Source organism: Peromyscus maniculatus, chromosome 9 (genome assembly GCF_049852395.1).
Source record: "Peromyscus maniculatus bairdii isolate BWxNUB_F1_BW_parent chromosome 9, HU_Pman_BW_mat_3.1, whole genome shotgun sequence".
NCBI classification, from domain to species: Eukaryota; Metazoa; Chordata; class Mammalia; order Rodentia; family Cricetidae; genus Peromyscus; species Peromyscus maniculatus.
In genome coordinates this window covers 40533649-40556250 of record NC_134860.1, presented here as the reverse complement: position 1 = coordinate 40556250, position 22602 = coordinate 40533649, and the positions used below count along the sequence as shown (strand labels likewise).

The following is a 22602-nucleotide window of genomic DNA, read 5'->3' as shown; positions in this document are numbered from 1 at the left end:
TCTGGGCTCACCCCAGGCTGCTGCCAGCAGAGCTTCTCTCTCTGGGCCTTTCCTCTCCACTCCTGTTTTTTTCTGAGGATTAGGGATGTGGGTGAAGCAGGGGTTACAGGAGAGCAGCATTTCTCAAGCTGCTCACTATTGACACTTGGGCCTGGGGAGTCTATCTTGTAAGGAACTGTTGTTCTGGGCCCTCCACCCACCGAATGACAGTAGCTTCTACCCTAACTGCAAGTATCTTCTAGGGGCTGAGGGGAAATCCTTCCTGGAAACCACTGGTGTGAATTGAAAAGGTCCTAAATTATCAAAAGAAAAAGTAGGGGACAGATGGGGCAGGGCATGGGGGTGGGGGTGGGGTGAACAGTATCACAAACTCAGATCCTGAAGATTGTGTGACCATTGGGAGATTGGATAAATATGCACTGGCTAGCCTAGGGAACAGAGGTCACCAACAGAATTGGGGTCAAAGTCGAGGCTCTGGAATGCTCACCCTCGGCAGCCAAGCAGCAGCCTTGAAGGAATCAGTCTCAAAAGAGGAGTCAGCAGGCCAGGCTCCCCCAGCTTCTTCCAGGTCTCCTGGTGTGCCATTTCCCCAGAGAGAAAGGGTGAGTGGGGGACCTCCACAATGTCTCTCCAAGCTTCCTGTCCTCTTCAGAGACAGGGTTGTTACTGAAGAAGAAGTTTAGACGCAGCTGAGACAGAGACCTCCTCAGAGACAGCAAGGCGGCGCCCACCAGACAAGAGTGAAATTGTAGGGTGTGTAGGGTTTCCCAGCTGTGACAAACACCTCAGAGAACGTGTTTTTAACTTTTTGTTTTCATGGGGATAAAAACCACAGCTTTGTACAAGCCAGGGAAGCCCTCTACCACGGAGCTACATTCCCAACCCAGAGCATACCCTCTCTCTCACGCACACTTTCTCTGGATTTTTGAAACAATATTTTATTAGGGGCTGGAGACATGGCTCAGCAGTGAAGAGCACTTGCTGCTCTTGCAGAGGACCCGGGTTCAGTTCCCAACACCCACATGGCACCTACAATGACCTATAACTCCAGTTCCAAGGCATCCAATGCCCCCTTCTGGCCTTTGAGGACACTAGGCACACACGGCACACATACATATATGCAAGCAAAACAACCATACACATAAAAGAAAAAATAAATGAGTCTATATGTATTAAATGTTATCCATATGTGAGATAAATAATCAGTGAAAAGGACAATAGGAAGATTATAATAGATTTCATAAAAACCAAGGCTCCTGCCAACCAAATGAGACCAGGTAAGATCCCGCTCTAAACAGACCAGCTTCTGAAGTAAATGTGGACACAACTAGAGGAAGCTGAACACAAAGGTTGGTAAAGATATTAGTTATGAATTTTCCCAGGTGGTGTAATAGTGGTGTGATCATGTAACAGAATGTCCTTAATGTTGGGATCTGCAAATTGAAGTAGGTTTTGGGTTTTGTTGTTGTTGTTGTTGTTTTTCATTTTTTTGAGAGGGGGGGGATGTTCTTCAAATATGGCTCTCTCTACATAGCCCTGGCTGTATTGGAACACACGTTGTAAACCAGGCTGGCCTTGAACTCACGGAGATCTGCCTGCCTCTGGCTCCAAGTGCTAGGATTAAAGGCGTGTGCTACCACGCCTGGCTTGAAGTAGTTTTTATTTTTTAAATAATAATTATATTTATTAGTGTGTGAGCATGTGTGCACATGCCAGGACACATAGGTGGAGGTCAAAGGACAACTTGGAGGAATTGATTCTCTCCTTCTACCTTTAAGTGGATTCCAGAAATCTCTGTGAGCTTGAGACCAGACTGGTTTACATGGTGAGTTCTAGGCCAGCCTTGGCTACACAGTGAGACCCTGCCTTAAAGAGAGTGGGGCATGGGGGGAGAGAATCTTCCAAATAGTTCTGCCAAAGCATACTCGGAGGGCACTGTTGGGTACATGATTGACAGTTGCTCGGGCCCCGACCTCTCCGCACAGTGGCCACCTGCCGCTTGATCTAAGTATGCCATGAATACACAATGCACACTGGATTTCAGCTTAGCTTAGAACGAATTCTCTAACGATTTTTATAGTCAATGCACACAGAAATTATATTGGGGGCATGTGCACAAACATACCCTAAATAAATGTATAAAATCCCCCGAAGACTGGCAAGAAGGCTTAAGAGGGTACAGGCACCTGCCATGCGAGACTAAAAGCCTGAGTTCTATCCCCCAGGACCCACGAAAGGTGGAAATAGAGAGTCAGTGCCACAGAGTTGTCCATGAGCACCATGTGCTCCCACCATGTGCATATATACATGCACAATATTCATTTTAAAATGCAAAAGAAATTATACTGTAAAGTAAATAACATTGTTAAAATGAACTCCTTTCATGTGTGTGCACGTGTGGGTGGGTGTTCGTGCGTCTGTGTGCAGGTGCACATGCTTGTGTGTGCAGGTGCACGTGGAGGCCAGAGAATGATAACTTTAGGTGCTGCTCCTCAGGAACACCACCACCCCACCCCACCCCACCCCCACCCCACCCCCACCCCACCCCAGTCACCACCGTATTTCAAAACAAGGTCTCTCACTGCCTGGTGCTCCACGATTAGGTGAGTCCCAAACGTTCCCTGGTCTCACCTTCCTAGGGTGGGACTAACAGGTGAGCGCTGTTGTGTCCACTCCTTATTTTTATGTAGTATGTTTATGTTTTTGTTCTGGAGTATGAAACTCAGGTCCTTGTATCTGGAAAAAGAGTATTTTACCAGTTGAGTATCTCCTCAGTCCTTTAAGATTAATTTCATCTATTTCCATTTATCTTCCTGATGTGACTGCTAGAATTTTTTTTTTCAACTAAGGACCAGGGTACAGCTGATTGGTAGCCCTCTTGCCTCGAATGCCGGAAGTCCTGAATTCAATTCCCAGCTCCATCAAAGCATTATAGTAAGCTACATACGTGGCTCATATATTGCCACAACATAGCACGGACCTAGATGAAGGGGAAGGGATAATAAGTGTGCTAACTTTTTAAAAACTTTTATGCATATTCATGATTGTTTTAATTAAATAGGAAGAAAAACAATATAATGAAAATAAGGTAGAAATTTTTAATTTTAATCAGGAAGATTGAGAGACAAAGTTTAAAACTGGAGGAACCATCTAAGTGGCCCACTGAAACAGACGAGCTTAATAAACGCAGAAAGAAGAGGCAGGTGTTTGCTTCTGAATGGAAAAATATGCTAATTCCAGCACAGCAAATAAAGAGGAAAAAAACAATTCAAACACATGTGAAATCCAGGACTAACAATGTCTCTGAACTTCACAGCCACACCAGAGGCTGGAAAACAAAGGGAACAGATCTCAGAACTCTGAAAGAAAAGGGAAAAAAAAGTTTTCAACATAATTAGAAACCCAGCCAAACTATCTCAAAGATTTAGGGTGGAGAATAGGAGAGGTGGCTCGGAGGTTTAAGGGCCCGTGCTGTTCTTTGAGAAAAGTCAAGTTCAGTCTCCAGAGCCTACATCACTGGCAACAGGGGATAAGACACCCTTTTGGGATGCCAAGTCATGCATGCACAGACGTCGGCACACGCATGCATGCTCACGCAGGTGTGCACACGTGTGTATACACACACATAAAATAAATCAGCTGGGGTGATGGAGCATACCTTTAATCTCAGCACTTGGGAGGCAGAGGCAGGCGGATCTCTGAGTTTGAGGCCAGCCTGGTCTACAGAGTGAGTTCCAGGACAGCCAGGGCTACACAGAGAAACCCTGTCTTGAGAAAAACAAAACAAACAACAACAAAAAGCAAAACAAATTTTGAGGCTAGAGAGATGAAGCAGGAAGTAGTTAAGAGCACTTCCTGCTCTTCCAGATCATGTGACTTCTTCAGTTCTCAGCACCCATGTCAGGTGGCTCACACCACCTGTAACTCCAACTCCAGCTCCCCACCCCCGACACCCCCACACACAGAGTGATTAAAAATTAATTTTACCCCCCTACATCATTGTCTAGAAAATCGTTTCAGGGAGTGCTCCATCAAACTAGGAAGAAAGAAAGAAAAACAAAAGCATTGAGTTCTGAAAAACGGGCTCTAATGGAATCCCCAGTTAATAGTGAAGGGATGTTCAGTTAGGTACCAAACAGTAACCATCCAGCTGAGAGCAGAAAGCTCACAGAGGCTAGAAGAGATATTTATGTGGAAAAAATGAAGAGGACTGATAGATAACCATTTTGAGAGCTTTACAACTAACTACAGCAGGACTGGGGGGTGAGTGAGGAGGAGGAACATACAGATCCAAGCAAACAGAAAGAACAGGGAGAAGAAAATGTCCTTGAAGAAGGAAGAGAGAGAGCGTGACTTCAGGGTTTTTTTTTTTTTAGTTTTTTTTTTTTTTTGGTAGTACACATATTCATATGATCTAACCATAAATTAACATCGTACTGTATTGGCTGAAGAAGTTATGAGTGTATATGTTGAGTATAGAATGGGACTACTTCTTGGTGGGTTTGTTTCTGTTTTATTTTGTTTGTATTTTTTGTTATACTGTAATTTCTTTTATGTGCTTGTGTGCCGGTGTGTATTCACACCAGTGTGTGTGTGTGTGTATGTGTGTGTGTGTGTGTGTGTGTATACGTGCACATGTGTACAAGTGTGTACGTGTATGTAGATCAGATGGCAGCTTGTAGGAGACAGTTTTCTCCTCCCTCCATGTGGGTCCCGGAGATTGAACTGAACTCAGGTCATCAGGTTCGTCAACAAGAACCTTTACCTAGCCATCTCACCAGCCCTCGCTGAATTTTCTTTTGTTTAAACGTTTTAATTGTTCTTTAAGAATTTCGTTTGTAAGCTTTGTTCATATGTACTTCCCTTCAACCACTTCTTCCCAGACCCACCCCGTGACTTCTCACCCAGTCTTGTGTCTCCTTCCTCACATCAGTGTCAGATTGTGTTACCCAAAGATCCTCATATGTGTGGCCTTCCCCTGGAGCATGGCCGACTTAGCAGGGGCTACACTCTTGCTGAGAACTGACCCTTCCCAGCAACTAAGAAGTGCCAATAGCTCCTTGTCTAAGGGTGGGATTTTGTCACCAACTCCTCTCTCCACTCTGGGGTCTGTCTTGGGCTTACATGGGCTTTGAGCATGCCGTCATAACGGCTGTGTGTTCCTATGAACATCTGCACTGTTGTGTCTAGAAGACAGTTTTCCCGCGGTCACCCACCACCTCTGCCTCTCGCACACACACACACACACCCTCCCCCCTTCTGCAATGATCTCTGCCTTTAGGGGAGGAGATGCATACAGATGTTTCATTTAGGGGTGACCATTCTGCAGTCTCTTGTTCTCTGCACCTTGGCCAGCTGTAGGTCAGGATGTCAATCACCATCTCCTGCAAACTTCTCAGATGAGGAGTCTATGGCTATAATGATGGGTCATTAGGAGTTGGTTTAATATTATATTCATTTAGCAGAATAACCATAGTATGTTCTCCCCCAGGGCCTATGACCTGTCTACCACAGGCTGTCAGCTATGGAATGGTAGTAGGTATGAATTTCATCTTGTGGAGTGGGCCTTGAGTCTAATCAGAAAGCGGTTGTCTGTTTTTAATGTTGGGGAATGGACCCAGGGCTTCACAACACCAGGTGAGTGCTCTGTCGCTGAGCTGAGCTACATCCCCAGTCTTGACTAAGAACAGAATCTGTACTAACTAAATTGAAATAACAAAAGATCACTGCAGGAAGGGCTGGAGAGAGGGCTCAGTGATTAAGAGCACTTGCTGCTCTTGCTGAAGTCCCAGGTTCCGTTCCAAGCACCCATATCACAACTGCCTGAAACTCCAATTCGAGGGGATCTGACGTCCGTCTGGGCTCTACAGGCACCTGCAGGCACGTGGTGTTAAAATCTGCACTCAGGCACACACACATGCACATTAAATAGATAAATATTTTTAAAATGACCGTGGGAAACTTTTACAGAAGCTAGATGCTGCTTGGAAGTCAAGGGGAACTGGGAAGAAAAAAGAAACCTCGGAAGCTTAAAGCAAAGGGCCTCTGGGACCGGCTTTTGGGAAAGGTAGGAAAGCGGCTGCTATTTCCCATTGTGTAGTATAAATTGACTTGCTGAAAATGTTTATATCTGTCACTTTGCTAAAAATAAAAGTTGACTTAAAAAGATAAAAAAGAAAGTCCAGGCCCACACGGAGCGAGCCGGGGAACCAGCGGCTCTTCCAGTGGTCAGCCGCCTGCGTCAGCTCCTCCGGCGGCGGCTAGAGGGAGCCTTGCTGGAGAAACTCCATCCGGCCTTACCTCATGACTCACAGGCTCCCATTGTTCCACAGCCCTGCCACTCTCCCTCCGTGGGATGTGCGTGTGCCCAGGTGGGAAGGGGGCAGCAGGAACTTTCTGGTACCCTTTGTTTGCTGTGCGACTCGACAGCTGTCCCCAGAGTCACGGGCTTTTCCTTGCCAAGCGTCAGGCTTGGGGCACTGAGTGCCAAGAAGGAGCGAAAACAATCTTAAAATACCCCCTCCCCCTCCCCCATCCCCGCCCACTGTGGAAACTCAGGGTCACATGGCTGAGTGGACCTTTGAGACCAACTTGTCACCATCGACAATAGATAAACATCTACTCTTGAGCTGAGCAATTTCAATGACAACTCAAGACTTACCGGTGTGGGTTGGGTGCAAACAGAAATGTGCGCCAGGGTTCTTTACAACGAGAAATCCGTGGTAGTCCCTGTGGGGTGAGACCTTTGGGTGGGCTAGGTCCTCTTGTGTGTGGCAAACACTTCACTGAGCCATCTCCCCAACCCCTTCCATGCTCTCTGCTCCCCTGTAACTCAATGGGCATTAAAATTCTCCCCAGAGCTCTCTAGCTGCTGGTCAAAGTCCCTCAAACCCACCACCAGGCTTGTGTCCCGGCCACTGGTGACTGTCGGCACCAAGGGGAGGGAGCCAAGCGCAGGCTGGGGACACTGTGCCGGAAGAAGGACATGGCAGCGGTTGTAGCTATTTGCCTGCCTTTGTCTGCACAACCCTCTGGATGCTCCCACGGACACGTAGAGTTCTGGGATGCAATGCAATCAAACAGCGAACGTACCCAGGGTCACTTCTGACTCTTTCTGGTGTAGCCCCGTCATGGCGTCTGCTTCTTGGAGAACCAGAACTAAAATGTAGCACTTCCAATCAGTCATTAAAAATCCATGATTCTGTGGGCTGTCAGGATGGCTTAGCGGGTCGAGGTACTGGCAGCCAAGCCTGACGACTTGGGTCAGCCCATTGTCCTCTGACCTGCACTCATCTGTGGGGCACACGTGTGTTGTTTCCCACATACACAAATAAATAGATAAAATGTAAAGATCTGTGCCTTGGGGTTTCTATTACTGTGAAGAGACACCATGACCCCTGCAACTCTTCTAAGGGAAAACATTTAACTGGGGTGACTTACAGTTTCAGAAGTTTGGTCCATTGTCATCATATCGAAACACGGCAGGGTGCAGGCAGACATGGTGCTGGCTACATCTTGACCAGAAGGCAACAGGAAGTGGTCTAAGATACTCAGTGTGGCTTGAGCATCTATGAGACCTCAAAGCCCACCTCCACAGAGACAGACACACTTTCTCCAACAAGGCCACACCTCCTAACAGTGCCACTACCTTTGAGGGCCATTTTCTTTCAAACCACCACAGGCTGTAATTCCAACTTCTCTTTCCCCCTGCACTTCCCACTATGGACATAGACAGACAGACAGACAGACACACACACACACACACACACACACACACACACACACACACACACACCGGCATATTTGCATGCTCTGGTAAAGAAAGTAAAAGAGACCTTTTCTCTGAGTTCCCTTGTATACCACCCTAGGTTTATTTGAGGCTCCTCAATGATTTTTGACCAAGAAAATTCTCCAAGGTTTCAGTCTTGTATCAAAGTAGCTGCACCGGCAAAGGTCACAGCTTTGCACAAGACTCCAGATTCATAGGCATGGCAAGTGGGTTTGTAGCAGAAGGCCAGCTCCCGCGGCTGGAGGTACAATCCTGGTTCGGATGGGACAGAGGCCTGAGGATTCTGGGATGGGGCTGAGGCCATGTCTGCCTAGGGCCATCAAAGTGTGTGGTATGACCTGTCACACCACAGCCATAGGGACCAAGCGCTTCAAGAATGAACTCCTTTGTGATTAAGCTGTTGGACGGCAAGCACAGCGTCCTCCCTGGGCTCCTCAGGGACACAGGTATGTGGCACCGCCTTTTGCCTCTCGTAGCATTACTGGAGCCTGGTGGAAGAGAGGCAGCTGGGACAGCTTAATTACATAGTTGCATAATTCAACCTAATGTTTTTTAAGACAGGATCTTGATACATATGGCCTAGGATGGTCTTTTATTTATTATATACATAATACACACACATACACACACACACACACACACACACACACACACACACACACACACACACATATATGATATAGCTTTCTATCTCAGCTTCCCAATGCTGAGATGACTCCTCATGCCCAATCTTGGTAGTATTTTTTATGATGTGTGTGTATGTGTATATGTGTGCACGTGTGTGCACAGAGACATATGTGTACAAGTATGTAAGCACAAGCGTGTGTACGTATGTGGAAACCATAGATCAATCTTAGCTGTCTTTCCTCATGTGCTAGCTACTTTTTTTTTTTTTCAGATAGGGTCTCTCACTGGCCTGGAGTTTATCCACTAGGCCAGACTAACTGGCCAGAGATCTCAGGAATCTCTATTTCCCGTCCTGGGATTCCAAGGATGAGCTACCATACCTGACTTTCTTTTTAAGGGGGTGCTGGGATCAAACTCTGAGCTGCCTCTCAACCCTGTGGTGTAATCTTCTTTTGCTCTGCTCTCGCCTTTTTCTTTAAGTGGCTAGCTTGATCGCCAGCTTGTAAAAGTTCTGAAAAGCAAGCCACTTGGCTCCTGTGAGCTAGCGTAAGTGGACCCCAGCCTCCTGAGTTAGAGTCTTTCTCCACGGAGTGAACTGTTGAGGGCAGAGAACTGAGTGGCTAGAGACACAGGCACTGTCCTTCCTCCTCAGTCACCAGCATCAGGTGTCCTAGGCAACTTCCCTGAGACCCAACAAACAGGTCATCTGCGCTGCTGGTATGTGATGTCAACAGCCCTGACAGAGCAGCTCAGCTGGCCAGAGCCACAGGTGAGGAAATCAGAGAATGGAGATGTAAACACAGATGTCAGTGCAGAAGGGAAATGCAGGACAGCGTGGCAGGGATGTGGGAAACACAGCAGGCCCAACCTCTGAGCTCTGCAGCCAGGTGTTCCCGGGACTTGGGTATTTCTGAGCTTTTTCCCATTGCTCCTGAGTCAAGACTTTTCTAAGTCAGAGCCCAGAAAACCCCTAGTATGATTGTTTGTATGTGATTGTGTGTGTGCGTGTGCGTGTGCGTGTGCGTGTGTGTGTGTGTGTGTGTGTGCGTGTGCGTGTGCGTGTGTGTGTGTGTGTGTGTGTGTGTGTGTGTGTGTGCCCACAGAGGACAGAAGCGAGTGTCAGATCCCCCTAGACCTGGAGTTACAGGCAATCCTGAACCACTAAATGTGAGTGCTAGGAACTGAACTCGGGTCCTCTGGAAGACCTGGAAGTGCCCTTAACAAAGCCAATTCTCCAGTCCCCAAACCCCCTTATTTTTTGAGACAGGGTCTCTCACTGAACCTGGAGCTCATGGGTTCATCCAGGTAGCTGGCCATCAAGCCAGAGGGATCTACCTGTATCTACCTGTCCAGTGCTGGGACACCTGCACATTGCTGAGTCAGGCTTATTTTTATATGAGTGATGAGGATCAGAAGTAAGGTCCTGCACTCGGGAGGCAGAGCCAGGCTGATCTCTGTGAGTTCGAGGCCAGCTTGGTCTACAGAGCAAGATTCAGGACAGGAACCAAAACTACACAAAGAAACCCTGTCTTGAACCCCCCCTCCCCAAAAAAAAAAAAAAAAAAAAAAAAAAAAAGAATGAAGTAAGGTCCTTTCTTGGACAGCCATCTCTTTATGGGCTCAGCCATCTGCATGAGCCCTCTGGCGAATCTTGAGTAGTCAGTGCTGAGCTGGGCTGGGCTGTTGGTTCCACTTCACTGGTCTTGCACACTCTATGGGGTGTGGCTGCGATTTGCAGGCGGGACACTGTCTCTGGGCACCCTTCTCTCAGAGCGGGTGGGTCGTGTCCCCAGCAGGCTTGCGGAGCAGCAGAACTACAAGTTCAGGGTTCCCGGGTGAGAGCCGGAGCTCTGCTCTCCCTGTGTGACTTCGGGCCTCAGTTCTCAACCGGCGCTAATAAGACCAGCCTCATACAGCGTGGCGAGGGATTAAAGGAGAGAGTGTTCACAAACAATAGTCCCTGCCTGGATGCAGTTGCTACCACAGTCCAGTCGTTGGAGTCAGAGCCTGGGCCTTGGCAGCTCTAACAACTGAGGCACACAGCCTCTCACCCACCTTAGACCAACTAAACAAAATAATAGTGAAAAGTGGGGGGCGGGGGAGCGATTTTATTCATTGGGAAGAAAAAGAAAAAGATCCGGTGACTCCCCATTCACCTACCCAAGTCGTGTGTGTGTGTGTGTGTGTGTGTGTGTGTGTGTGTGTGTGTGTGTGCTGTCCACCATCATTGTCCCGTCTCAGATCTCCCTTCACCGAGGTCTGACAAGCTGTAAATCTCTTCCCTTGAAACAACTTTTTTTTTTGTCTGATTGGTGCCAGCCTTGTTTCTTCCTCCAGCATAAAATTCCTGATAAAACTCCAATTTCTTGGGGACTGTTTTCTCAGCAGTCGCCACTGGCAAGTATCTCTTTGGAATATCCTCACATCCGTGTGGGGTTTAAATAAGAACGGCTCCCATGGTCTCATAGATTTGAACGCTTGGTCACCAGGGAGTGGCACTACTTAGAAGGATTAGGAGGTGTGGCCTTGCTGGAGGAAGTGCGTCACTGGGGGTGGGCTTTGAGGTTTCAGAAGCCCCGCCAGGCCCCACTCTCTCTCTTTTCCTACTTCTTGCAGATCCAGATGCAGAACTCTCAGCGACTTCTCCAGCACCATGTCTGCCTGAGTGCCACCCTGCTCCCTGCCATGACAATAATGGACTAAACTTCTGAAACTGTAAGCCCTAATTAAACACTTTCCTTTGTAAAAGCTGCTGTGGTTGGGGGCTGAAGAGATGGCTCGGCGGTTAAGAGCATTGACTGCTCTTCCAGAGGTCCTGAGTTCAATTCCCAGCAACCACATGGTGGCTCACAGCCATCTGTAACAAGATCTAAAAAAAAAAAAAAAGAGTTGCTGTGGTCATGGTGTCTCTTCACAACAATAGAACACTAAGATAATTCATAAACACAGTAGGGCATCTTTACATGTGTAGAAATGGCTATTCAGATCACCTGGCTGGCTAGGTGGTGGTGGTGGTGGTGGTGGTGGTGGTGGTGGTGGTGGCGGCGGCGGCGGCGGCGGCGGCGGCGGCGGCGGCACACACCTTTAATCCCAGCACTTGGGAGGGAGAGGCAGGCGGATCTCTGTGAGTTTGAGGCCAGCCTGGTCTACAGAGTGAATTCCAAGACAGTCATGGCTATACAGAGAAACCCTGTCTGGAATAAACAAAAACAAAAAACAACAAATAACAACAACAAATCACCTATCTGGATAGTCATAGACTCCAGATCTCCCAATACATTTTACAGATAGCACAGAGGGCTGGAGACATGGAAACAGATGGGTCCTGGGGATGAGAAATTGGACATGAGTGACATCTGATCTCAGATTTGCTGTGTCCAAGGACAGAGTTTTTAAGTCAGGGTAAAAGGTGCTCTTTGGATCATGTATACCCAAAAGCTGGCCCACTTTGCATATTTTAGATGTGTGTGTGTATTTCCTGAGTTTATGTACACCCCCTGTTTGAAGGAGCCCTTGAAGGCCTGAAGAGGAAATTGGATCCCTTGGAACTGGAATTACAGGTGATTCTGAGCCATCATGTGGGTGCTGGGAACAGGGCCCGGGGTTTCTCTACAGGAGCCAAGTGCTCTTAACCACTGAGCCATCTCTCCAGCCTCCTGCCTCGCTACTTTACATTTTACTGTAACTGTGGGAGGTGCCCGGGTGTCTCTTGACCTGTCTACCTCACAACTTTCTCCACAGCCCAGCAGACAGCCATTTGCTTGGGATAGGCAGCAAATGTTTCAGTTATTTCTTACTGTGTAACAAACCATCCCCAAAGCTATAGACCACTGTACAGTCTGTCTACCAAAGTGGAGCTGGAGGCTTGATCCCTAATGTAACTGTATTGAAGGGGATAGGACCTTTAAGAGGTGGAGTCTAGCCGGACGGTGGTGGCACACGCCTTTAATCCCAGCACTCGGGAGGCAGAGGCAGGCGGATCTCTGTGAGTTCGAGGCCAGCCTGGTCTCCAAAGGGAGTTCCAGGAAAGGCGCAAAGCTACACAGAGAAACCCTGTCTCGAAAAACCAAAAAAAAAAAAAAAAAAAGAGGTGGAGTCTAGAGAAGGGGACTAGACCTTTGGGGGCACCATTCTTGGAAGGAATTCATGCCTGTTTTATGAGCATGGATTGGTTATCCCAAGGGCAGGTTATTAAAATAAAATTCAGGGCTGGAGATGTAGCTCAGTTGGTAGAGTCCTTGCCTAACATGCATAAAGCCCTGGGGTTCAATCCAGGTACCCTATGAACTGTGGAAGCACATGGGAGAGAGGTAGAGGTAGGAGAATCAGTAGCTCAAGGTCACCCTTGGCTCCATAGGGAGCTTTGGCTAGAGACTGTTTCAAAAAATAAAATAAATATAAATATAAATAAAAAATAAAATAAAAATCGACTTTCTTGACTCAGTCTCATTTTCTCTTGGTTCTCTCTGTCTCTCTGTCTCTGTCTCTCTCCCTCTTGCCATGTGATATTATCCACCTTGAAGGCCTCACCAGAAGCCCATGTCATTCCTATGCTCTGAGATCCCCAGCACTGAGGCGAATAAACCTCTTTTCTTTATAAAGTACTCTATCTCAGGTATTTTGTTATAGCAACACAAAACAAATGAAAACACAGGCTTACTACAACAACCATCATTTATTTGCTCATAATTCTGCAATTTATAGGAGGGCTGGCTAGGTTCCTTGTGACATCACCTAGGGCTGGGATGTTCAAGTTGTTATCTCAGCTTGGCCAATCCTCTTACCACGTGGTTGGCATTAGCTTTCTTCATAGCCTGGGTCTCAGGGTGCTTGGATTTCTTAAACTGTGATCACCTCCCCCGGCACAAAGTGTCAGGCTTTCCTATCCTGTCCAAAAGTGGCAGAAATCACTTCTCTATTTTATAGCCCAAAGCAGCCCAGGTGGGCTGGAAATGTAGTTCAGTTCTAAAGAGTTTCTCTTCCCAGAACTGCAAAACAAACAAGCAAATAAAAGTTGGCCACATTTAAGGGGGCTCCTTTTGTGGGGCGACGTAGCCAGTTCTCATTGCTCACAAGTTAGCCTGAGGAAGACGCCTGTCTAAGGCATCCGTGAGTAAACCTGTCCCATCCTTCACTGTGGAGGATGGTAGGGGACAATTCCCCTGGGGCCGTTCTCAAGCCCTGAAAGTGGGAGCTCGTGGATGAAAGAAGTCCTCCTGTCCAGAGAAATCAGCCAGAGGGGAATGGCCTGCTGGGTCTTCACAGAGGCTCCCCAGTAGGAGGGAACTCAGGCTTCACCCAGTGTGACTGGTTCAAAGTGCATCTCAGCAGTTTAGAGCCCTTGGGGAGGATCTGAGTTCTGTTTTTAACACCATGTTGAGCAGTTCACAATTGCCTGGAACTCCAGCTCCAGAGGCTCCAACATCCTCCTCTGATCTCCTGGGCTCCTCCACACACATGTGGTACACACACACACACACACACACACACACACACACACACACACACACACACACACACGAGAGAGAGAGAGAGAGAGAGAGAGAGAGAGAGAGAGAGAGAGAGAGAGAGAGAGAGAGAGGTAAGTCAAACTTTAAAATATTTTTGTTTTGTTTTGTTTTTGAAACAGGGTTTTTCTGTGTAGCTCTTGCTGTTCTGGAACTGCCTTTGTAGACTACACTGGCCTCGAACTTAGAGATCCGCCTGCCTCTACCTCCCAAGTACTAGGATTAAAGGCGTGCACCACCACCACTCAGCTCAAAATAATTTTTTTTTAAAGTATATCTCTATTGGCTCTTCTCCTTTATCACCCCACCTCTATTTCTGTTACTTCTGACCATGCCCCAGATCTTGCCTGAGGCCTTGCTCTCCTGGGCCCCAAACCAAGGCACCACAAGATTTCCTCGTTTGCAAAAGGCCCTTCAGTCTAGGCTGTAAAATACTGCACCTGTCCGCCTCAACTTGTTGGGCAATCCCACGTAGGAATGGGTGTGAAAGGGCTTTGTAAACCAGGAGGCTGGGCACAGTTGTGCATGGCTGGTGAAGGCGGAGGTATTCCAGAGACACAGCAGAACTGGGGGGGGGGGGCGGGGGGGGGGCGCAGAGGAACTCTGCTCCCATCAGCCGGAAACACTAAGAAGTAAAGATGAGGAGATGCACAGGAGAGGTTTGGAGCCACCGTGCTCTCAGGTGGGGAGACGTCAGGTATGCTGTGTCCTGGCCCTGCCCTCTCGGCTCAGATGACTTGGCATAAGACAAGGTGACTCATCAGGCCACCTCACTCTGCCACAAGGTCCTTCAAGTTCATCCACCTGGCTTTGTTGGGACTCGCCCTCATGGAAACAAGCTTCCCCCCTGCTTGGCCTCTGCCCCAGGAACAGAGGGACAGAATTGCCAATGAGAAGGGTGGGACTTGGGGGACATTCACCCTGAATTTTTCCAAACACCAGAAAGCAGAGCCCATCTCCACACGTCCAGGCCCTGGTGGGAATCCAGTCCTTGCTACCGCTTTCTGCCAGGGAAGAGGGTACAGAGACAGGGAATGTGAACAGGTCACAGCAGTTTGAACAGAGGTGGACAGGAAAAGACACCCAGCCCCGACCCAGGGAGGGCTAATGAGTGGCTATGGAAAGCTGACAGCAGAAAGCTCCAGGAAAGTAAAGGCAGGTGAAGAAATGGGTCATGAATAACATGGACATCCCGGAGATTCCCAGGCTAGCTCGCACCTGGGGCCTGGGCCAGTTGTACCTGGGTTTCAAAATCGGGAATCTGGGGCCAGCAAGACAGCTCGGCAGGTAAAGGTACTTGCTCTCAAGCCCCATGCCCTGAGTTCGATCCCCAGAACACACATAATGAGAGGAGATTTCCGTGTCCTGTAAGCTGTCCACGGACTTCCACAAATACTATGTAGTTGTCCTCCTCCCCAAATAAATGCTTTGTTTGTTTGTTTGTTTGTTTGAAATCAGGAATTTGTTATTCAAACATGGAGAGCAGATGGGCAGGGCTGAGACCAAACCTCAGGGGTCTCCTAAAGAGAGGTCTTCGCCGGAGACCTCTCCTTGGGTAATCCGCCCAACCTGCCCACTTCCTTCCCAGATTTAGGTTTCAGAAACTCCCCAAGCAATCACCCTTGCCAGGCCTTTTCCAGGATGAGGTGACACCCAAGGAGGTTGTTTTCTCCTCCTGCACCCTGGCATGGTGACTCTTCTGGGGTCTCACAGGAAGGCAGAAAAGCAGCTGAGACAGAATATGTGTGTTGGTTTCTCCATTTCTGGCTTCCCCAGCCCCTCAGATGGCAGACTCCTTGAAGGCCAAAGCCTCAGCCACCTCCACCAGATTTTGAGGGTGTCTTCCTTATCAGATCAGGGACTGCCAGAGGGAGATGTGAGGAAGAGGAATGCAAGTCTGGGCAGGTGTTTTCTGCCACCTCATAGCTGTTTGAACTTGGGGAAAATTACTTTCTTCATTTGTAAAATGAAGTTAATAATACGTTAGGCTTAAAAGACGTAGATAAAAGAGATCTTAGAGCATTCTAACGCAGCGGATGGTGGTTAATGGAAAAACTCACAACCAGTCAAGTGCAGAGAACAAGCATCTGTGGGGTGCTCAGCCACACATGAGACAGACATCTGTAGCGTAACCCCTACCCGAAGGCTCAGGGAACATTGTGGAAGAGGGGGCAGAGAAACTTTAAGAGCCGGAGGTCAGGGAGAATTGGAGCAAACCGTATCTGTTGAACATGACAGGATCACTGTGTGCATGAACTCAACAACTTGGTTGCCTGCGCAAGATCTGCCTGCCACATAAGATCACCCCAGTCAACATGGCATCCTGCATGGGGGATGGGCTCACCGGCCCCATCCCTAACTGAGGAGCTACTGACAACTGATAACCACAAGAGGAAGCAGAGTCCGTTTTCTCGAAGACTGTGGGCCTGGTATGTCCACTGTGCTCCAGTGGGTGACCTCTCACCCATGTCCACAAATTGGACTCAATGGGTTATTTTCAAAAATGAGGATATGAAGTTGGGAGGGGGTGAGAAATGAACCTGGGAAGAGTTAGGGGGATAAATAGGGTAATATTCTTAGAGTAAATACAATAGAGTAATATATAAGATAAATATAAGAGTAGATATAATCAAAATATGTTGAATGCATACATGGGATTCTCAAAGAATTAATGAAATGATTTTTTTTTTTTTTTTAAGTTCCAGGAGCTAGAGAGAAGGCTCAGCTGCTGTTAAGGGCATGTACTACTCTTGTAGAGGACCTGAGTTCAGTTCCCAGCACCCACATCAGGCAGCCCAAAGCCATGTGTAAACTCCAGCTCTAAGGGCTGTGGCGCCCTCTTCTGGCCTCCTCAAGCATCTGCACTCATATGCACATACCCACACAAGACACATACATATAATTTAAAATTAGAAAATAAATCTTAGAGAATTAAAAAAAAAAAAAACAAAAAAGACTGGGAACTACTCAAACAAATGAGTATCAATACCCATCCCACAGTCTGAAAAGTGACCAGCATCACTCTCACTCCCTGGATGCAGGGTCATCTGTCAGCCCCACCTAGCAGCACCAGAAGTGTGAGTACCTCACCCAGTACAGAGCAGGTGACCAGTTAACAGTGGCCGCGGAGCAGTGAGCACAGTGACGCTGATGGAGAGAAGGGATCTCTCTTACCCCAGGGCAGGAAAGCTTCTGGCAGCAGCAGCAAGGCCTAGAGGCTGCTGGGAGGGGCAGCCTGCTGGAGTAGGAACACCATGGACTTTCACTGAGTCTGTTGAGTCTAACTCCTCTGGGACACTGGCCTGGGCTATGGATGATCCAGTGGCTTCAATGGGGGCTGTCGCTGTCAGAGTGTCCAGTGACTTCTGAGCCTCAGGCCTGCTCACGGCTCCCCCTACCTATCTCTCACCTCTGTCCATGGCCATTCAGGAAGCTGGGGAGCCCAGGGCTCTGCTGCGGCTGCGGTACAGCCTCTCCTACATGTTCAGAAAGCTCCAGATTAAGTTTGACCATAGGAAGACCACAGCCCGACCCTCCTCGGTGTCTGCTGATAATCCGCAGTGTGTCCGCTTCAGCTGTGGCCCCGAAAGCCACTCCCTGAGTCTCAATCCCAGTGTACGGTAACTGGTGTTGTTGGGACAGAAGGGCTGTGCTATGTCTTAAATGGCAAATGTCAGAGGAGCTTGTGAAGCAACCTCTTGCTAAATAAAGGGTGTCGGTGTGATGATGCTTTTATCCTAAGGTCAAAGTCAAACCACAAAGTAGAAAGCCTTGAACCTATGTCTGAGTGTGTGTGTGTGGGGGGGGGGAGGGTTTAAAATACTACAGTTAGCTGCATCTGCGGACCATGCCCTCATGAAGGACGTTCATTCCCAGACGCCCCTGCTTTGCGCTCCTGAGCAATGGGATTACAGGTGTGAGTGACCATACCAGGCACATTGTTTTTTTCTGAAGACAAGGTTTCTCTGTGAAGCCCTGGCTGTCCTGGAAGTCACTCTGTAGACCAGGCTGGCCTTGAACTCACAGAGATCCGCCTGCCTCTGCCTCTGAGTACTGGGATTAAAGGCGTGTGCCGCCGCCACCCAACCCAGGCAAAATTTTTGAAAGATTTACTTGTGCGTGTGTTTATGAACATGAGCACGTATGTACAGGTTGGTCAGGGCTTTTCCAGAGTAGTTCCCTCCTTCCACCCTGGTTTCTGAGGCAGGGTCTCACTGTTCCTGCCACTGTGCTGTGCATGGGAGCCTCCATCTGATTTTCCCGTCTCCAACTGGCATCTCACTCGAGGGATGCTGGGGCTGGAACTGGACTCCAGCCACCTCGTTCGGCTCTTTAATTGTACTCTGGGGATCAAACTGCAGTCAGGGCCACTTGACCAATGTTTCTACCTGTGACTAATCTCTCTAGCTCACATTTTTTTTTTTTAAACGGGGTGTCCATGCTCTGTTTCCAAACTCCTTGAGTTGAGAAAGTCCTGCTTCACCCAGTTGGTGATGGGAGGCCCTTCCAGTGATGTCAGACCCACCACAAACCTCCTAGCCATCTCATCCCACCATGATGGCTGTGGACAGAGCAGGGACTGTGCTGCCTGGGTTCAAATCCAAACTCCCCATTTTTTTTTTTTTTTTTTTTTTTTTTACTAATGTTTGCACAGCTTTGTGCCTCGGACATCTGCTTCTTGCTCCATTCGTTTCTGGGGCAGAACCACTGCAAGGTGAAGGCTTTTCCTTTACGCTTTGCTGGGTGTAGAGTCTGTAGAAAGGCATCTGGAAGCTAGTGAGGGGCAGACTTGGCCACCACCATCCTACATGTCCTGATCGGCCTTAATCGTCAACTTGACGCTATCTGAAAGGAGAGCCTCTGTTGAGGCACTGCCTAGATCAGATTGGCCTGTGAGCACAGCTGTGGGACATTGTTTGGATTATAACTCATGAAGGCAGGCTCAACGCACTGGGGGGAAGAACCCTCCCTAGGTGGTCCTGGGCCGTATAAGGAACCTAGCTAAGCATGAGCCTGTAATGAGTCATAAGTCAAGCCAACAAATGATGTTCTTCCATGATTCCTGCCCCCAGGTTCTTGCCCTGGCTTCTCTTGATGATGGACTGTAGCCTGGAAGTGTGTAAGCCAAATAACTTTTCCTTCGATTGCTTTGGGGCAGAACGTTTTGTGACGGCATCAGATCAGTCAGAAGAATAGCTCCTTTGCCCTGCTCCTGGATGCTCTTGTTTGAGTCCTCGATCTCCACACCTCTTCTGCTCCACCCCAATCCTTCTGACCTACTGACATCAACCCGTCCTGAGTCTTCACCCCACCCTCCCCCACCCTGCTCCCAGCCCCACACAACACACAGCAAGTGGGCTTGTTCATGTGTTTTATTGTAAAAATGTTCAAATAAATTACATCTGCCTTCACCACCAGTACATGCATACAGTGGTTAGTGTGGCTCCAGGACATTCAGCCTAGGGCACTTGTCACAGGAGCCAGGCTGTTCCTCCCACCCCCGAGGCTAGCGTGGCCCCTACAACCGCTTGGAGAAGAGTGGGGGTGTGGACACACACCCCCACTGTCATCATGGGGGGGGGGGCGGCTCTGGCCCTATGTGCCCCTCGGCAGAACGCACGTGGCAAGGGAAGGGGCTGAGGCAGGTTATCCGCTGAACTGGCAACTCGCGTCTCCTGCCCAGCACACAGTGACCTGCAGTGGTGTCCCCCCAGCTCTGCACGAGGCCTTGGCTGACCTTACCACACAAGGGCAGGCAGAGCTGAGAGGACCACAGAGTGCCCTGTACAGACATCCATTCCACTCGCAGGGACCCTGTTCTGTACTGGCTCTGAAGACCATGACAGATTCTGGGTATTAAAAAAAAAAAAAAAAAAACAGTTCATAAAAAAATATTAATAGCAAAAAACATTTAGGCCAGAGTGGGCTGGTTGGAGGTTGAGCATGGAGGACTTATACAGCAGCTAGTTCCCAGACCTCACCAGGAACATCTGGTCCAGTAAGATTCACATTTTCTTTTCTCCCCAGCCCAAACGCGCACACACACACATGCCCATTGGCACCTACACACACTACCACCACAGTGGCTGGAGAGCGGAGCTCAATTCACAGTTCTAGAAGCCAAGAACAGTGTGGCCTCACCCCACAGGCCCCACTAAGAGAACAGTGAGCGGGGGAGGCAGTGAGGGAATCCCCAGGGAAAGAGATGGTGGTTGAGAGTGTGGGTGCCCAGGCTGGGGCTGGGATTTCTACCTCCATCGGGCAGGGGCCGAGGGGCCTGCACCTCATGTCTGAGCTCCCTGACCATGCCCCAAGTCCCAGTTTCCACAGCCACCCCCATTTCCCCTGCACTCCCAGGGTATAGAAAGCCTTGGGCCTGCTGTTGCTACAGAGAGACTCTGAGATGGGACAAGGCTCTGGGACACACAGAGGACACCACCCTCCCTCTCCCACAGTCCCTGCCCTGAGATTTGCAGGAGAGGGCTTGCTGGGCAGAGTAATGAGTGGATGGGCAGCTGGGTCCTGTTACTACTGGGGTACTGAGGTGCCCCAAACCCCCATCATATCTGTGCGTCCCCAGAACACCTGGGAACTCCTACACGACAACCCTGGGTCTTACAAGCTCCTTCTTCCAAATGCCCAGCTTAGAGCCAGGCACATAGGCGTTGCCCATTAACACTGGTGAACTCAGCTGAAGCTCCTGGCCTCAGAGAACCGTATGACAGTCAACCGAAAGACGGGGGAAGACGAAGGCAGCAGACACAGGCCCTCTAGGGTGAGTGCTGCAGCCTCCATGGCCTGAGTCAGCAGACACTCCCGCCAGGCAGGCCCAGGACAGCAGCCTCCCATAGAATGGAGGCCTGTCCTGGGCCGACGATGTCACATCCCATGGAAGCAACCAGCTGGAGAAGACAGAAGGAAAAGCGGGCCCCTGGCTCCCCATCTCATTTCCAGGCCCTCTCCTCGGGGGGTCTGGCCATCACAGGATAACCCGGGTGAGGGGAGGAAGCCAGTGGAGAGCAGGTGGGGAGCCAGGCCCGCCTCACGTGCCTCTGGGGCTGTCTGCCTTGTTGTACTCATTCATCAGCTGCTCGTACGGCACGGAGAGCTCAGACTCGGTGCTGGTGAAGGTGGACTCATCCGATGAAGGGAATTCTCCCGTGCTCAAGGGTGCCTCAGCCACAGCCCCCTGCTGAGGCTGCTCCTTCGAGGCCAAGTTGTCCTCCTCGGAAGACTTGGAGGTCTCCTCATCCGAGAGGCCCGTTTCCTCGTTTTCAAAGGTGATGTTGGCGTTTTGGAAGATGAGCGGATGGTAGTCCAGGGCCTCCCATGGCTCGCCCTCCTCGCTGATCCGGTCTAGCTGGTTAATAAACACTTCAGCGGTTGGGTAGCCATCTTCGGGGGCCTGCGCCTCAGTCTCCGCACCAGCTGGCCTCGACACATGACCTTTGCTTCTTAGAGTCTGAGACACCTCTTCTAAGCTGGGCACTCGATTCTTGGAATAGACCACCAAAGGTACCAGGGATGCAGGGATGTTAGATAGTCCATCCCCTTGAGGTCCCAGCCCATGTCCCGGTCCTGGGACCCTCTCCCCGCCCGCACTAGCCTTCATTGCCTTCTTCCCAATCTGTTTGATGAGGTCATTGTATGTCTCCTCTTTTTTGGACAGGAAGCTGAAGATGTTGACGTCTTTGGAAGCTGTACTCCCAGCCATCTGCAGAGCCTTCCGGGAGTGTGGGGAACTCTCAAAGGATTCCTTCCGCCGCCGCCGCCTCTTCTTGATGGCTTTGTGCACTTCCACAAACATGCTCACCTTCCAGTTGACGAAGAGGGACAGCCAGGCCAGCCCCAGGTAAATCCAAAGCTCCACAAAGTAGCGGTACAAGGCATGGTAGTTGGCGTCGGGGTTCACACCTGTGAAGACAGGAAGACCAGAGGGGTCAGCAGAGGCCTACCAAAAGCAATGGCCAACGCTGTGCTGTCTGAGTGAAGACCATGAAGAGTACAGGGCCGAAGAAGGGACCCGGGGAGACAGCCCAGGAAGAAGTGCTTATAAGACAAGGGCCTGAGCTCCAGCACCAGAACCCACATAAGCGCTGCAGAGTTGGCTCCACAGTTAAGAGCGTTGGTTGCTCTCTTAGAGGACCCACGTTCGATTCCTAGCACCAACATGGCTGCTTACAACCATCTGTAACTCTAGTTCCAGGGGCTCCGATACCCTCTTCTGGCCTCTGAAGGCATAAGACACACAGACATCCATGCAGGCAAAAACTCCTTGCACATTTAAAAAAAAAAAAGTTTATTTACTTTTCAAGAATCCACATAAGGGGCTGGAGAGACGGCTCAGCCATTAAAAGCAGTGGCTGCTCTTCCAAAGAACCCAGGTTCAATTCCCAGCACCCACATGGCAGCTCACAGCTGTAATTCTAGTTCCAAGGGACCTGACACCCTCACACAGACATACATGCAGGCAAAACACCAATCGCTGCTCATAAAATACAAATAAATAAATTATTAAAAAAAAAAGAAAAGAAAGGCAGAAGACTCCACTTAAAAGGCCAGGTGTAAAGGAATGCAGCTCTCACTCCCAGAGATGAAGATGGGCGGGGCCCTGAGGCTTACTGGCCAATCAGCCAGTCTAATAGATGAGCTCCAGGATAATGAGATTCTGTCTCAGAA

General features: G+C 49.2%; 1 protein-coding gene across 1 annotated transcript in view; it reads right to left on the bottom strand.

Moving 5' to 3' along the window:
* Nucleotides 1–19277: 19277 nt before the first annotated feature.
* Nucleotides 19278–22602, bottom strand: part of Kcnk5 (potassium two pore domain channel subfamily K member 5) — a 43770-nt gene continuing 40445 nt past the window's right edge. Inside the window, exon 5 of the mRNA XM_006984817.4 lies at nt 19278–21837. Within this exon, the coding sequence (XP_006984879.1) occupies nt 20966–21837 (872 nt within the window). The 3' untranslated portion in view covers nt 19278–20965. The remainder of the gene's footprint in view (nt 21838–22602) is intronic.